Source organism: Pelophylax lessonae (assembly GCF_965119305.1).
Source record: "Pelophylax lessonae genome assembly, chromosome: 3".
NCBI lineage: Eukaryota > Metazoa > Chordata > Amphibia > Anura > Ranidae > Pelophylax > Pelophylax lessonae.
In genome coordinates, this window is record NC_138770.1 from 511,587,916 (window position 1) to 511,603,301 (window position 15,386).

The 15,386-nt window shown below is 38.9% G+C and overlaps 1 protein-coding gene across 9 annotated transcripts in view; it reads right to left on the bottom strand.

Annotated features, from left to right (window-relative positions):
* The window catches only part of UTRN (utrophin), a gene marked incomplete at its 3' end in the record, with an annotated part of 1,040,500 nt that overhangs the window by 198,371 nt on the left and 826,743 nt on the right, over window positions 1-15,386 (bottom strand). For all 9 annotated transcript variants that reach the window (XM_082249947.1, XM_082249941.1, XM_082249943.1 and 6 more), the window contains one exon: window positions 2,480-2,558. In XM_082249947.1, the coding sequence (XP_082106073.1) occupies window positions 2,480-2,558 (79 nt within the window). The remainder of the gene's footprint in view (window positions 1-2,479; window positions 2,559-15,386) is intronic.

Below are 15,386 nucleotides of genomic sequence, written 5' to 3' on the forward strand. Positions count from 1 at the left end.
ATCCCTGAGGACAGGGATGGGTAGTTTGCGAGGCCAGGGCGAACACATAGCCTGCTAAATGCTCCATGGCGGGCTGGGATTCCATCAGGCCCTCTTTCCTGGAAACCCAGGACGACCAGTCCCACTCCCAGCTCCGCAACGCCGTCATCATCTTGAAGAAGTGACTAACTAAAAAGCTGAGAAATAAACAGCTAATAAATGTGAAGAAAAAAACACATTCCCTGAAATAAAATCATAAAGAAAAAAAGAAGAAGGCTGAGACTGTAGCCCCAGCACAGGGAGAGCCTATCTCACTCCTAACTAGGCAGAAGACAAACTGAGTTGGGATGGCTGATTGCAGGGGGGTATTGGACCAGTGGGACAGCCCCCATAGGTGTGTCTATGTAAATGCTTTGTTTTTAACAAGTCTTATGCCTAGCTTGCTTCTATGGATAAGAGGTCAATACCCATTGGTGAAGACTGTATGAGTGGTCAGCGACTGTCGGAGGACGTAAGAGAAAAGAAACATTTCTATCTAAAAAAAAGACACCAATTCTGCTTTAGAAAACTCTCCTTTTTAAGGGCAAAGGACCACATAACGTACTTGGGAACCTTAATCTACATTCAGTTTGAAAAGGCTCTGTCCACTAATTTAAGCTGTTCAACAACAATTTCAAAAACCTCTTGTCCTCTAGAGATAGACTTCTATCTTTGTTTAGACAGATCTTAAAAAGGGAACCCCCCCCCCCCCCACCTGTTGTGTTGAAGACTCTTCTTTACAATTCTGCCTTTACAATGGCAAACACCAAGATATTCCTCTTTCCCCACTCACCTTGAAATTTACATTAAACCTACAGCTTCCCACATCAGAAACAACTCCAACATAAACAGTATAGAGGTAAAAAAAAAGCCTTTTGTATTCTCTTATCTTTGCTGAAGATATTTTGCTCACCCTGGAAAACCCAAAACAACCCTACCTAATCTACAGGAAGAACTATAGCTCTAACCCATAGGGCTACAAACTCAATACTTCCAAGGCAGAAGCTCTTCCAAACAGCATGCACCGAACATGCAAATCTTCAAATAAAATCTTACTACCCCTACACATGGGAAGCTACCTCTCTTGAGGCCTTTGCTTAGTAAGAAAAAAACAAAACAATTCTTACAGTCAGTAGGATGTGTCCCTTGTACCACTTAACTAAACTCCTCCTCTACTGATCGCCGCTCCTCTACCCCTACTTCCAAAATGTTCTGGAGTGCCAAAGGTTAATGGAGCAGACAGGGCTGTGACAGGAACTGATCAAGAGTGTCAGACAATGCCTGCCCTTTCCACCCAGCTCCTCCATATACAGAAGCCATACTACAGCTTTTATGAGTCAAAAACAATCTATGAATGAGGGGGGCAGACTTTTCAATCATATACCCACCCCCCATACAGAGATCACACTTCATTCATACAAGCTGTAGTTAAAGCTTCTATGAATTGAGAAGCTGGACAGGAAGAAGGGGCATAGTTGGGCACCATTGATGAGTGCCTGTCACAACTCCCTCAGTTATTTTAACTGTTTCTATTAACTGTAAAATTACAGCATAGTGGATGGGGGGGGGGGGTTGGGGATGGAGGGAGGTTTCAGCTGACCTAGGCTACACTTTGGCTTTAAATACCTTGTGGTCCATATTACGCTGTTTATATTCTTTATTATTTTGCATTAATCCCTACATGACCTTCTCCCACTGATGGCTTTTACAGAAAATATACAGTACTGTGAAAAAGTTTTAGGCAGGTGTGAAAAGGTGCTGTAAATTAAGAGTAATTTACAAAATAGAAGTGTTAATAGTTTATTTCTTATCAATTAACAAAATGGGAACAGAAGAGAAATCAAAATAAAAACAATATTAGGGGGGAGCATACCCTTTGCCTTCAAAACAGCATCAATTCTTCTAGGTACACTTGTACAATTGTCTAGTGTAAAAATTTGTACATGTTTTCTCTGTGTAAATCCTCAGGACTAGGCTTGGAAAATAACTTTTCTTCCTGCATAACTACCAATTTTCTGCCTTACATAATGGATACCTATGACTTTGAGTCTCATGCCCGTACCCCCCTGTCTTTTTTCCCCTCTCTTTTCCTAAACAGACAATTGGAATTTTGGTCCATCTTTGTTTACCTGTAGAATCCTGTAGAATCACGAGTTTGGTATGTTATAGCTATATAGATCTCAGCAAGCACGAGAAGCAGAGACCATGCAGCTATAACAAGTAGGGTTCAAATAAAACAAGATGACCTATACAAGGTTACATGAAAACATAAATCCTGCAAGGATTGTCAAGGTAGATTGGATATATCTATAGGTGAAGTAGAACACATATTTAGAATAATGGATTAGAGCAGCTTATTCATCCATAATGATTTTAGTTTGCCACGGAGTCAAGCATCCATCAGTAACGCAAGGCTTTTAAAACATAAATTAAGTATTGAATTATAGCTTTTCATACTTACTAGACAGAAAATGTTGAGAGGTGGGTCCAAAATCTTGATGTGCTTCATGAAGATGTTTAAGGCGTTCTTCAACTGCTGCCTACAAAACAAATATATATTTAAACATAAAATAATACATTTAATAAAATATTTTTAATACATTTACTGAAAATTCAATTTTTGAATACTATCAAAAGTGTATCCATTCTAAACCATAAGTTTGTGGTACTGAGTTGACTGTCAGCGCAGAGTGTGTTGTGCAAGTGGTGGGAAATAGAGGCAGCATAAAGGACACTTGCGTATGTATAGCCAAAACGTTTTTCTTTAAATTAAATTATGGATGATTTTAGGTAGGGTTAAAAGCCTAGCCAAATGAGGCCACTGTGCACACTGAGGTGATTCTCCTTTACTTCGTTTTCCAGAGATGCAGCAGGAAGAGGAAATCTCTACACTTTCTTCCTTTATAAAAACAGTCACCAGGACACAAACTTTAAGGAGCAGAAAGTTGCTGGGATTGTGAACCATGAGTCAATGCTAGCTGCAGGGAGGAATGTATTATTAACAGAGGGAGGTTAATTGATGAAATTAGGGTGCACATTGACTACAGGGTGTGTGTGTGTGTGTGTGGGGGGGGGGTTGATTTGAGGTGTATGAGTTGGTGGGAAAGGCTGCTTTGTGAGCTGGCATTAGGTGGCCGGTGAGGGATGTGCAATGACAGGGGTGAGGAGGTCAGGGAGGGATGCTCTATGACCAAATTGAGGTGGCTGGGAAGGGATGTGCTGTGAGCTGTAAGGGATGGCTAAAGAGAATTGTGCTGTAGCCAAGGGGATGAGGTGGTTGGGGAGGGATATGTTGTGACCAGAATTGAGAGGAGAGGACTGTGTGGTTGTCCAGGGAGGCAAGCCTGAGCATTGCTCAGCCTTGTGTAGAGATAACCTGTAATAATAATAAAAAATGAAACTCAAACAGAGAAAAAAAGGTGCAGCAATCATTCAGATCTCACGGGATTTAACAGAAATATCAGATTTCATTTGTTAATCAACAGTGTCAAATTATGTGTTTTCAGATATCAGACTTTCTTCCAGATAAGACATCTGTGCGGACATAAAGTGAAAACACGTTCACTATAATGAATAGATGGGCCAGCACTTCAGAATGATCTAGATAAAAAGCTGTACTTTGACCACGCTCAAAAAAAGTACTTGTTTTGGACTGACCTGCTCTTATTTTTTACAATGAAGAACAGAGAGAGGCAAAACTGAGAAAGAAACATAGCATAGTCAACTGTATTGTATGAACAAGATCAAGTCATTCTGAAATGTGCACCTTTCTAAACCTTTCACTGTGGTTAAGTAAAGTATAAAGTATAGCTTTTCACTCGGATTGAATTCAAGCGCTGTTTTTCCTTCTATTTTTTCTGGGATTGTATAGATGATGCTAATTGTGCATACAGCTTTCAGGAGGCTATGGTATGGTTGAGCTGTTTTCTTGGATGTATTTACTAATATAGTAAACCAAAGAAAGTTGTCTATAGCAGTCTCCTAAAGTCATCTGCATATATATTATTACATGCCTTAAAGAGCTTCTCCAGAACCCCAAAGCCTTGGGTGTGCTAACATGAAAATAAAAATATGACAGGGGTTCTAACTCCTTACCCCTCTATCCAAAACCAAAAAAAATGTTTTGGCTTTATATACATTTTTTTTTTTTTTTTTTATACATATAATGTGTTCTTTTATTTGCTTTGAGTTTCTTTTAATTAGTTTAAAAAATGACTTCATGTGCAAAACTGAACATTTTTTGTCCTCTGCCCAGTCAGCACATTCATAGGGACACACTGTCCATTCTGCAAAAACTGGATTTGTTTCCATCTACATTTTGCATGGGTGGCAATAAAGTAGATTTTTTTTCTGCCAACTTTGACAGTTCTCAATAACTTTAACATGATTTATGGAGTTACAACACTGCTTACAAATTTAATTCAATATATGTATTACCAAGGTGCCAGAGAGCAACAGATAAATACACAAAAATTACAAATGGAGAGTATCAAAGAGAAATAAAAATCATGTCCCAGTAGAATAATTTACTCCTTGTGTGGAAGAAGAGATGACAGGAACAATTTAGTACACAAGAGGTCAGAATCAGCAATACTGGATACATACTGCAAAAAAAAAGCTCTGCAATATAATATAACACTAATCATTAATGTGGTTTTCTGAATATAAAAAACTATGCAAGTAAAGACTACAATACCATATGAAAAAGAATTTGCGGAACACCACCAATCCCCAAAATCAGTTAGGAAAAAATATTTTTTTTTGGCAGACATGACACATGAGACTTAACACAAAAAATGGAGATTTCCTTTGTGACAGGAAACATCTAGAAACGTTCACTGTGTCTAAGCAGAACCCTGAAAGATGTACCCTTCGTCTTGATTTTTTCCTTAAAATTAGCAATATACTCCCTGAGGGCCTTAGTTTGAGCCCATCAAAAGCATTGCTACATCCGACTACAAGTTTCATAAAATTTGAATTGAGATTTGGTGATGTCACTACCATGCTGCTCACTGTTCTCCTTTCTGGAAAGGAGCTGTATCTATGGACCTGCAGTGCAAGCATCGTTCTGATCATTCTGTGGATTTGTGATGTCTGCACCTTTTTTGCTGCTTTTTGAAAGGGAGCAGCTCTAACATGAGGTAGCAAAGCCCTACCTTTACCAAGATGGCTCCTTCCAGACAGAGAAATAGTGCAGAACAAGACATGGTAAGTTAGTAATGGAAAGATTAGTTGCAGAAAGTCTATACGTCACGCTAATTATTGCCCTCTGCTCGCATTTTTTTTTTTTTTAGGTACAGTCCAGATTATGTATTAAATATGGAAAGTCCCCTTTCCTGGCAGCTCAACCCCAAACACATGATTTGCAAAAAAAACCTTTAAAACAAAGATTTAACAAAACATAACATCATAAGTTTCAACCTTTTAGAGGTGCAGATGATGTTACCATGCCTTATTGCTGGGAAAACTAGGTACACAAAATCTCGTGAGAATGCACATCAGTCCATTGCAGATGTGCATTTGTTTTGTGAAAGGTTGATTTTATTTGCAGCATATTTTGTTTAAAGCAGCATGGGGCTGGCAGGAAGGTCAGCTTTAAGACAGGATAATGAAATAATACACTTTGTTAACAGATGTTATTCCCTATCTAATTTAATACTGCCTGCAAAGACCCATTGAAGTAGCAACTATTTCCAATGAAATGTTTTCAGATTTTGCATAGAGATTGGCATACAGGTCACACATGTCACAAGGCCTAGGGGAGGGAGTTAAGTATGCTTGGTGCATTTCAAATGTCTAATTCCACTTTGGACAAATATACAACAATAGTTTCTTCATTGAAATTCCTGCTGACATCATATGCACAAGAGGAATTTTCATAGCCTCATAGAAAGAATCATATTCATCTGCCTCTTCATTAGACAAATAAACATATTCACATTTCTTAGGTCTTCCCTACACTTTCCTCCTCTTTAATTTACCTAAACACCTCCAGCTCAAGACAATGGGGTGGTCAGACGTGTAAGCAACATTTCAGCGATCTGTGTAGGTCAGCACCTCCCTAAACACAAACAGTCCTCTTGGGCAGGCATGTTACAGACAGCGCCAGCTGTGGTTTATCAAGGCAAAAAAATGATTTCTAACCATGAGCATTGTCAACGGGTAGCTTTGCAAGGCTAGCCATACAAAAGTCATTTTTTTATTATTCAACCTGTAGGTTGAACAAAAGAGAATTACTCGATTCCCCCATCCATACACTAGATGTGGAAGGGGGAATCCTTCCCGCTCTGCCATTGTATTTCGTCAGTGGGGAAACTTCATCAGAATACACTGGTCAGCAATGCTGGCTGGTTTTCCAACAGGCCTGTTGTACACATGTCGATCGGTAGACTGACTTGTGTATAAATGGCCTGCCCATACATGGACTGTCAGCTTAAGTAACTAGTGACTGCCACCTAATGTTTATAGGAAGATTTAGTCTGATTTCTGTGTATAAAAATGCGTGGGGAAAAAAAGAGGGGTATTTCTGCTCTAAAAGTGATAATCAATATATGATAAAGGGGGGTTTGAAAGCGAAAAGCAGCTACCACAAGACCAACGGACAGTGATCAAAATACAACAATAATAAAAAAGTGTAGCGCTATTCATAAACGTAAGTGAATAATAATACAATACAACAAATAATCATAAGGAATGAAAAAATGACATAAGGAAAATACAGTGAATAAAGTCCCAAAAGCAGCTTACCAGAGCGCCACGGCTACTAAAGTGAATGAGAAAGCCTCACCAAACAACTGGGAGTTGGGAGAAAGTAGAGAGGAGACATTGCTGGAAGTGGCAGCAGAGGAGAATTGCTATGAGGTATTGATCTTTCCATGGCGCTGTCTCTTTTTCCTCTTGGAAGTTATTGAGGTTTATATGGAACCTCCCATTGTTTGGTGAGGCTTTCTCATTCACTTGAGTAGCCATGGCGCTCTGGTAAGCTTCTCCTTATACCTGTGCACAGTGGTGTCCCCATTCTACACACTTCCTTGGGTGTCACAAGAAGGATTGCTTCATGTTATTTCAGTTTGGATATTTTTCACACTTTTTTTGGACTTTCACAATCATTTTCATTGCCTTTTGGGACTTTATTCACTGTATTCTCCTTATGGAATTTTTTCATTCCTTATGATGATTTGTTGTATTGTATTATTATTCACTTATGTTTATGAATAGCGCTACACTTTTTTATCATTATAAAAATGCGTGGAAATAATAAAAAAGTATTTTATGGGTTTAAGAAAAATGATTTTGCAATGAATATATCATTGAGCTAAATAGTTTTTAAATGCATGTGATTTAAGAGCATGTTGTGGCAGTCAGAAGCATGTGGATTAAGAAAAACTGCAATTGTTCTTCAGTTACAAAAATGCAAATTTCAGTGTTCTTTTAAATTTCTGATGTAAGAAAAATCTTATCCACTGGTAACAGTGGAATCCTTCCGTGCAGGCAATTTTCTGTGAAAATAAAATCTAGTGCAGCCATTCTTTTTTTTTTAAGTTTTGAACAGGATTGGGAATGACTAGAACCTCTATCTGTATTGGCAGATACTTATTCATCATGCTATAACTTATCCATCATGCTATACCATTAGGGAGGACTGTGATTAGGCCCAAATGTATTCTGCAGCAGAACAACCACCCCAAACATACAGCCAATGTCTGTAAGAACTATCTTCAGCATAAATAAAAGCAATGGGTCCTGGAAGTGATGGTTTTACTCCCATAAAGCCCTATTCTCACATCATCGATTCTGTCTGAGATTACATGAAGAGACAGGAATTGAAGCAACCTACATCCAAAGAAGATCTGTGATTAGTTGTCTAAGATGTTTGGAACAAACTACTTGCCAATTTCCTTCAAAAGCTGTGTGCACAAGCACTGTACCTAGAAGAATTGACATTGGTTTGAAGCCAAAGGGTGGTCTCACCAATTATTATTTGATTTGGATTTCTCTTCTGTTCATTTGCTTTCTATTTTATTAATTGATAAAAGTAAACTATTAACATTTCTATTGCTGAAATAAATTTTAATTTACAGAATTTTTCCACACCTACCTAAAACCTTTGCACCATACTGTATATGAGGACTTGTTTATGGTTATGTTGGGTGAAAGGTTCACAGTTCTGAGCTTGAGCTTTTTTGAAACACCTATTATTTTGCACAGTGAAAAATGTCTATCGATTTCATGCATGTCCTGGGGAATAGGGAGGACATTCTGCAGGATTGGATTTTAAGTGTGCTGTCTTGGGAACAGGGTTAAAGCGACAGACAGAAAGTGTAAGCTAAAGAAAGATTTGTATGGGGGGGAGGGGGGTGGATGCAGGATGGAATTGGTGGCCTTGGGATGACAGCATGGTTTTAAGGTAAATATGGGAATGCAAATGCATCAGTGTGAAGAATTAAAAGCTTCCTCAAAGAATTAAGAATTGTAAAGGCTGATGTAGATAGGCTTTTTTTGCTGTAGAACTGCTTTTCTACCCAGAAAAGCCAATGGGAATGCAAAACCATCTGAAGAAAGGCAAATGCACCTGCAATTATTTCTGAATGATCACAAAAGAATTTCAAACTGATGTCAAACGCATGCTAGATTTTCCCATCCAAGGGCATCAAAGAGTATATATGGGCAAACAGTAGTGGTCAGGGGAAGAACTACAGATCATGGAGTTCCAGAACAGATTTCTGATGGGGCCCCCCCCCAACAACTTCCCTCTGTGGCACCTGCCAATATCAACTGTGACAATACTGTCACTGATCCTAACACAAAGTAAACCTAAATCAAGCACAAATATCAGGAGAGCTGTTAGCATAGTTAGTACACCACTAGGGACCAGAGCTGTAGATATGATTTGCCAGGGAAAAAGGGGGCAGCAATACTGGAATTACCATTTAAACTTCATTTTCAGCTTACTACCCTGTCATCAGTAGCTCAACAGTCTTTTTCAGCATCAACTGATCCTTTCAGGGAATAACATTTCAAAGCCTTGGTGAAAACTCTAAACCCCACTCCCACAGTACGCAAGTACTGAATGTCATGGTATAATACCCTTAGGGTTCATTCACATTAGGAATTGCATGTGAACCACACATGGTCACTGTGCACTTTCTGTGTGATTCACATGCAGTTCTGTGCAGTGCAATTTCAGCCCCATTCATTTTCAATTGGATGAAATTGCACCTCATCAAATGCAGTGCATGAATAACTTTTGGAAATGCACTGCAACCGGATCGCATGGAACTTTTGGACCACACGATCCAGTGCTGGAAAACACACTGTATTTTCGATTTGTGTTTGAAGTGTCATTAACTTTGCACTGACACCTGCAGCAGATTACAAGGGCATTGGGATTGGAATGTGGTGCAGGAAACCAGGTTCCAACATGGTATGGTAGTGTGAACAGGTCCTACATGTCTAATTAGCTTGAGAAGCCTCCTTACTGGGGCCTACCTTAATAGTCTTTAAGTGATCGATTCCATATTCTGTACACTGGAAAAAGTGCCGTAAAGGTTTTTTTCATCAATTTGTGAAGGAGGAGGGAGGGGGTACTAGGTAAAAAAGAAGCCTTAATGCAGGGGTTCTCAAACTACGGCTCTTCAGCTGTTGCAGAACTACACATCCCATGAGGCATTGTAAAACTCTGACATGTCCAGACATGACTAGGCATGATGGGAATTGTAGTTCCTGAACAACTGGAGGGCCATAGTTTGAAGATCCCTGTCTTAATGCATATCTAAAACCATAAAACAAATAGTATTGAAGCTTATCTGTCCTTAGATGTGGTGGCTGAATTTGTTTTCTTTTTCTGATAATCCTGCCATTAACATACTTCCTGCCCTAGGGTGAGCCAGGTGAGTTTTGAAGCCCATGGGGATAGCAGGGAACAGTGCTAACTGATAACAGTCCAGAGGCAGAGATTTTTCAATCAGATATAGTAAAACACCTTCAATTTTATATTAAACAGTAAAAAGGGTTATTAGAGTTTGCATACAGTTTAATGAAAATCAACCAGCCTTCGGATATTTTAAAAAGCAAAACAAAGATGACATTAACACTGCCTGCTCTGTAACAATGCTATCCCTTTTCATGCTCCAGTAATTGAAGCCAATGCCCTTGACTATATTTTAATTGAGTTATTTATATTTATGTCTGAAGATATGCTTTGTTTTTCTTCAATGCTACACTTGCATATTTTTACTTTGATAACATTATTAACATTTGGCTTCTTTTTTTAAAACATTTTTTTATAAGATATTGTGAATCTTTTCCTAATTAGCAATCAATAAATCTTTTTTTAAAAAGAATGTCCTTTCTTTCTGTCCATCATGTTTATGGTCACCTCTATACGTTTGAAAATACAGATATAAATCTGGATCGAAATTCTGTTTTTTAAATAATCATAAGATTCATAAATGCATTAGCTGGAAGAACAGATACAAAAAAGCATAGTTGAGTGTAAATATCTCACATGCTACAGGGAAAAACTGTCTAGAAAAGGAGCATTACATATTACAAGTCCAAGTTACAATAATTGGAGCACAGGTAAGAAAGAAGCCCCTAGCAAATAATCAGGTTTTATTAACACAAAAGGAAATGGGTTCGTTTACTACGGGGCAGGTGAACCTTCCTTGGACATTTTTTACATTATAATGAATTATTCTGCAACTGTGAATGTTCAGTGAATGCCACATTCACTGCTTTATAAATAAGTCAATTTTACTCCAATTTAAAATGTAGACCCACTTTGTACACTATGACAAAGAAGTACATAAACGCTAATTGACAGAAACTCTTGAGCCTTGTAACCAAGACTTAAAGTGATTCTAAATGTATTTTTTTTCCTTTGAAAAATAAACATTAATACTTACCTACTGTGCAATGGTTTTGCACAGAGCAGCCCTGACTCTCCTCTTCTGGGGTCTCCCGCCAGCACTCCCCCCTTCCGAGTGCCCTACGCTCTCTCCTTAAAGCTGTGATTGACATTGGCTCCCACCGCTGCCTTTCTTTCCAGTGAGGAGAGAACGGAGAGCTCCACTGATCTCGGGCATAGTGCGGGATCAAGATCGTGCTCAGGTAAGTATAGGGTGGGGGGATGGGGGCAAGGGAGAGAGAATTCATTAGGGTAAAAAAAAAAAATCTGCTTTTAGAACCACTTAAAGTTATCTACTATCTGGATTTTCAGATTATTTTACAAGCCATCCAACAAAATAAAAAAAGAAAGAGAATTATATGTTAGAGTAATTAACTGATTTTTTGTGTGTACAATCAGGGCGCTGTGGGTGCAGCAGCATGTTGGCCCTTCTCTTGCACCTTCCTAAAGAACAATAATTTAATGGCACTGTAACAGAGGATTGATGAATCTCTTTTACAGAGCCTTTTAAATTACTAAGTGGTAATTTAACCACTTAAGGGCCAGGCCTATTTTTGACACTTGTTGTTTACAAGTTAAAATCAGTATTTTTTGCTAGAAAATTACTTAGAACCCCAAACATTATACATATTTATTTTAGCAGACCGTAGAGAATAAAATTAAGATAGTTGCAATACTTTATGTCACACCGTATTTGCGCAGTGGTCTATCTTTTGTGTCAAAGAGACCATGAGTATGTTTATGCCGACTCATAAGACTTATACAAAACTGGCCAAGCCAAAGATTATTCATTACTGCCGTATCTTGTCACTCACTCAATCGGTTAGCACTGCAGTATTCTATAAGACACTAAGAAGAAGGGGTTAAGCCAGGAACTGATAACCAGGGCTCCACAATTTTGTAGAATGTATTAGCTGTGTCTCTATTTTGATACTCTTGTTGTTACTTTAATAAAGCATTGTTGACATTCCTCATGTGTGGGGGGCCCAGGAGAAAGCCACTTCAATTCAATTGTTTTGCGCGCTATAAATAACAGCTTATTAATGGGTGTTATGATATCAGGTGCAATTATTTCTTCATCTAGATAACCCAAGAGGCATTTCTTAGGGTCTAGATCTATATGGGTTTGATAGGCATGGTTAATGGTATTCACTAAGTTGCACCAGTACCTAAACAGTTTAGGGCATTTCCATAACATATGCAGTAAGTTTGAAGGAGTCCCGAACACCGTGGACTTTCAGATGAGCCTCGCCGACCCCATTGAAACAGCTTAAGTGGGGTTTTATATGCTCTATGGATGATAAATAATTGGGATAAACGTTGCTGTGATGATACTGACAGGGAAGGAACCTGCTCCTAAATATTCTTCCAATCCTCATTGGATATATCTCACAGGGCTTTCTCCCAACTGACTTCTAACACTGTCACATTAAGTAACTATAAATTGAGGATATAAGGCTCTTTTTATCAAAAGATCTTGCAATAGAATCTATAAATGGCATTTGGGTGTACCTCCGGTGTAACATGTTTAAATTGAGCCTGAAGGGCTTGTTGCCATTCTAGATACTGAAAAAATCTACGAGATGGCAGTGGGTAAGATGCTTGCAAATCCTGGAATGTTCTATGGGTATTCTGAGTATACAGCTGGGCAACATATTGGATTCTCGATAAATGCCAGTATTCAAAAACCTCAAGCTTGCGTATTTCCTCATAATTCTCATTCCACCAAAGAGGTGTATATACCGATATTCTGGTATACTTCATCATTTGTCTCATTTCCTGCCATGCCTTATGCATAAGTAACAGGGTATGGCTACTAGAGGCAAGCGCAAAAGAACCTGACTCCAACTGAGATAAGAGATAATAAGAGATGATGGAAGATCTGCCTAGAAATACTGACTGTACAGGGTCTGACCAATTTTCTGCCCCCATCCAGTACATTTCTGAAGTTGGGCTGCTAGAAAAAACATGTCTTACATGAGGCACTGCCAGACCCCCCGCATCTTTAGGTAGCTGATGTGTAGATAGTTTAATCCTAGGGTTTTGGCTTCTCCATAAAAGTACACAGAATAGGGAATCTATTTTTTTAAACCACCTAAAGGGTATCCACACTGCTGAATTGTGGAAAACATACAGTAATTGAGGAGCCCAAATAATTTTTAATAAATCTGCCTGGCCCACCACCGATAGCGGCAATTTGGTATATACTTGGCTTTTAGTCTTGAATTTATTGAAGATGGGAGTCAGATCATAACGTAGATAATCCTCTGCTTTTGGGTGTATCCATATACTTAAATATTTAAAGGATGTAGCTATTTTGATTTGTTGGGCAATCTGTGATAGAGCTGGGGAAGGCTCATCCATTGGGAATAATATGGACTTGTCCCAGTTTATAGTAAATCCCGAAAAGGAACCAAATGTGCTTATCAGGGTCATAATGGATATCAATGAGCTGTCCACATCCCCAAGGAACAACAAAGCGTCGTCTGCATATAGTGATATTTTTTCTTCCCTGTCTCCCCTTCGGAACCCTCTAATGGTATCACTGTACCTAATTGCTATTGTTAGTGGTTCAATAGCCAAACCAAAAAGCAGAGGGGATAAACCCCTGCCTAGTGCCTCCATAAAGGGGGGAAAAAACTGATGTTAATCCATTAATTTGCATACAAGCTATAATTTGCTTATAAATCTATTACCGAGGCCAAATAGTCAAAGAATTTCCAAAAGATACGTCCACTCTACGCTGTCGAAGGCTTTGGCAGCATTGAGAGACAAAACAGCCCTGCTGCCCTCGTTATATGAAGGCAGTTGTAAGTTGAAGAAAAGTCTCCTCGAGTTTACTGCCGTGGACTTAGTTGGAGTGAAGCCAAAATGATCGGGATGTAATATTTTCTGCATAACATTGCTTAGTCTGGGTGCCAGGACTCTAGCTAAAAGTTTGACATCGAAATTTTATAATGAAATTGGACAATAGGAATCCGGGTGCATATGGTCTTTACCAGGCTTGGGCAACATTATTATGTAGGCATCATTCATGGATTTTTGGAGTTTAAAGGAAGTGAACGCCTGATTTAGTGTCTTCAACAACTTTAGTAGTAGGATGTCCCCAAAGTTCTTGTATATCTCTGGTGGCAATCCATCAATACCCGGGGCATTGCCATTGGGGGGAATCTGATACTGCCGGAATTAATTCATTCAGTGTTAAAGGGGTATTAAGACTTTTACGATCACTAAGCGAAAAGGATGGCACATTCAGTGGGGCTAGAAATTTAGAAATTCCCTAAGTTGGGCCATCTGATAGTCCCCCTTGCTCTGATACATTTCTTCATAGAAGGAACAGAAGGAATGTAATATGTCCACCTGTTTATCGGAAAATGATAGATGAAGTAAAGATAGTTTGCACTTGGGATTTAGCAATAACCACTAGCATATGACAAGTTCTTTCTCCTTCTTCACAATTTCTACACCTAGTGAAAAACTGTGCTCAGTCGGCCTTGCCTATATGCATCTTGGCAAACCACATTGAAAAATGGTTTGTGGACTGATGAAACAAAAGCTACATTGTTCAGGAAGAATACTCAGCACGATGGGGTTGATTTAAAGGCAAATATTAACAAAAGTTAAATTGTTCAGGGAAAATACTCAGCATGATGGGGTTGACTAAAGGCAAATATACTGTACACTGCAAGTGCACCCCCTAGTGCACTTCAAGGGCAGTTGTGTAAAATCTGAGTGGAAGCTGTGAAATGCTATCATCCAATCATGTGCAAGCAAAAATGCTGTTTTTTTATTTTCTTTGCATGTTCCCCTCAGAACTAGAGCAAGTTCACTTGCACAGACTATTTGCCTTTAGTAAATCAACCCCATTGTATGGCACAAAAAGGGCACAGCCTAAAAAACATCAAAACATCATCCCAACGGTGCATTATGGTGGAGTGTACCTCATGATTTGGGTTTGCTTCGCTGCCTCAGTGCCTGGACCACTTGCCATCATCAAGAGGAAAATTATTTCCAAGTTTACCAAAATATCCAACAGGATAATGTCACTGTGGCTGCCCGCCAGATGCAAATTTACCACAAACTGGCTTCAGAAAAAGAAAATGCACCTTTTGGACTGGCCTAGTCAGAGGCCAGACCTGAACCCCTTAGAGATGCTGTGGAACAACCTCAAAAAAGCTGCTTATTCTAGACATCCTACAAATATGTCGGAGCATAAGCAGTTTTGTAAAGAGGAATGAACATGGTGCAGGTCTGACTTAGAGATACCGAAAGTGCTTGCCTAAAGTCATTGCTGCCAAAGGAGGTTCGACCAGCTACTAAGGGTTCACTTACTTTTTCCCATTTACGTTTAATGGGTGTGTTCAAAAAGACACAAAAAATTTTAAGTGGTTGTGTGTTATCAGCTTAAGCACATTGTGTTTGTCTATTGGCGTGACTTCTATGAGGATCAGATACCAGT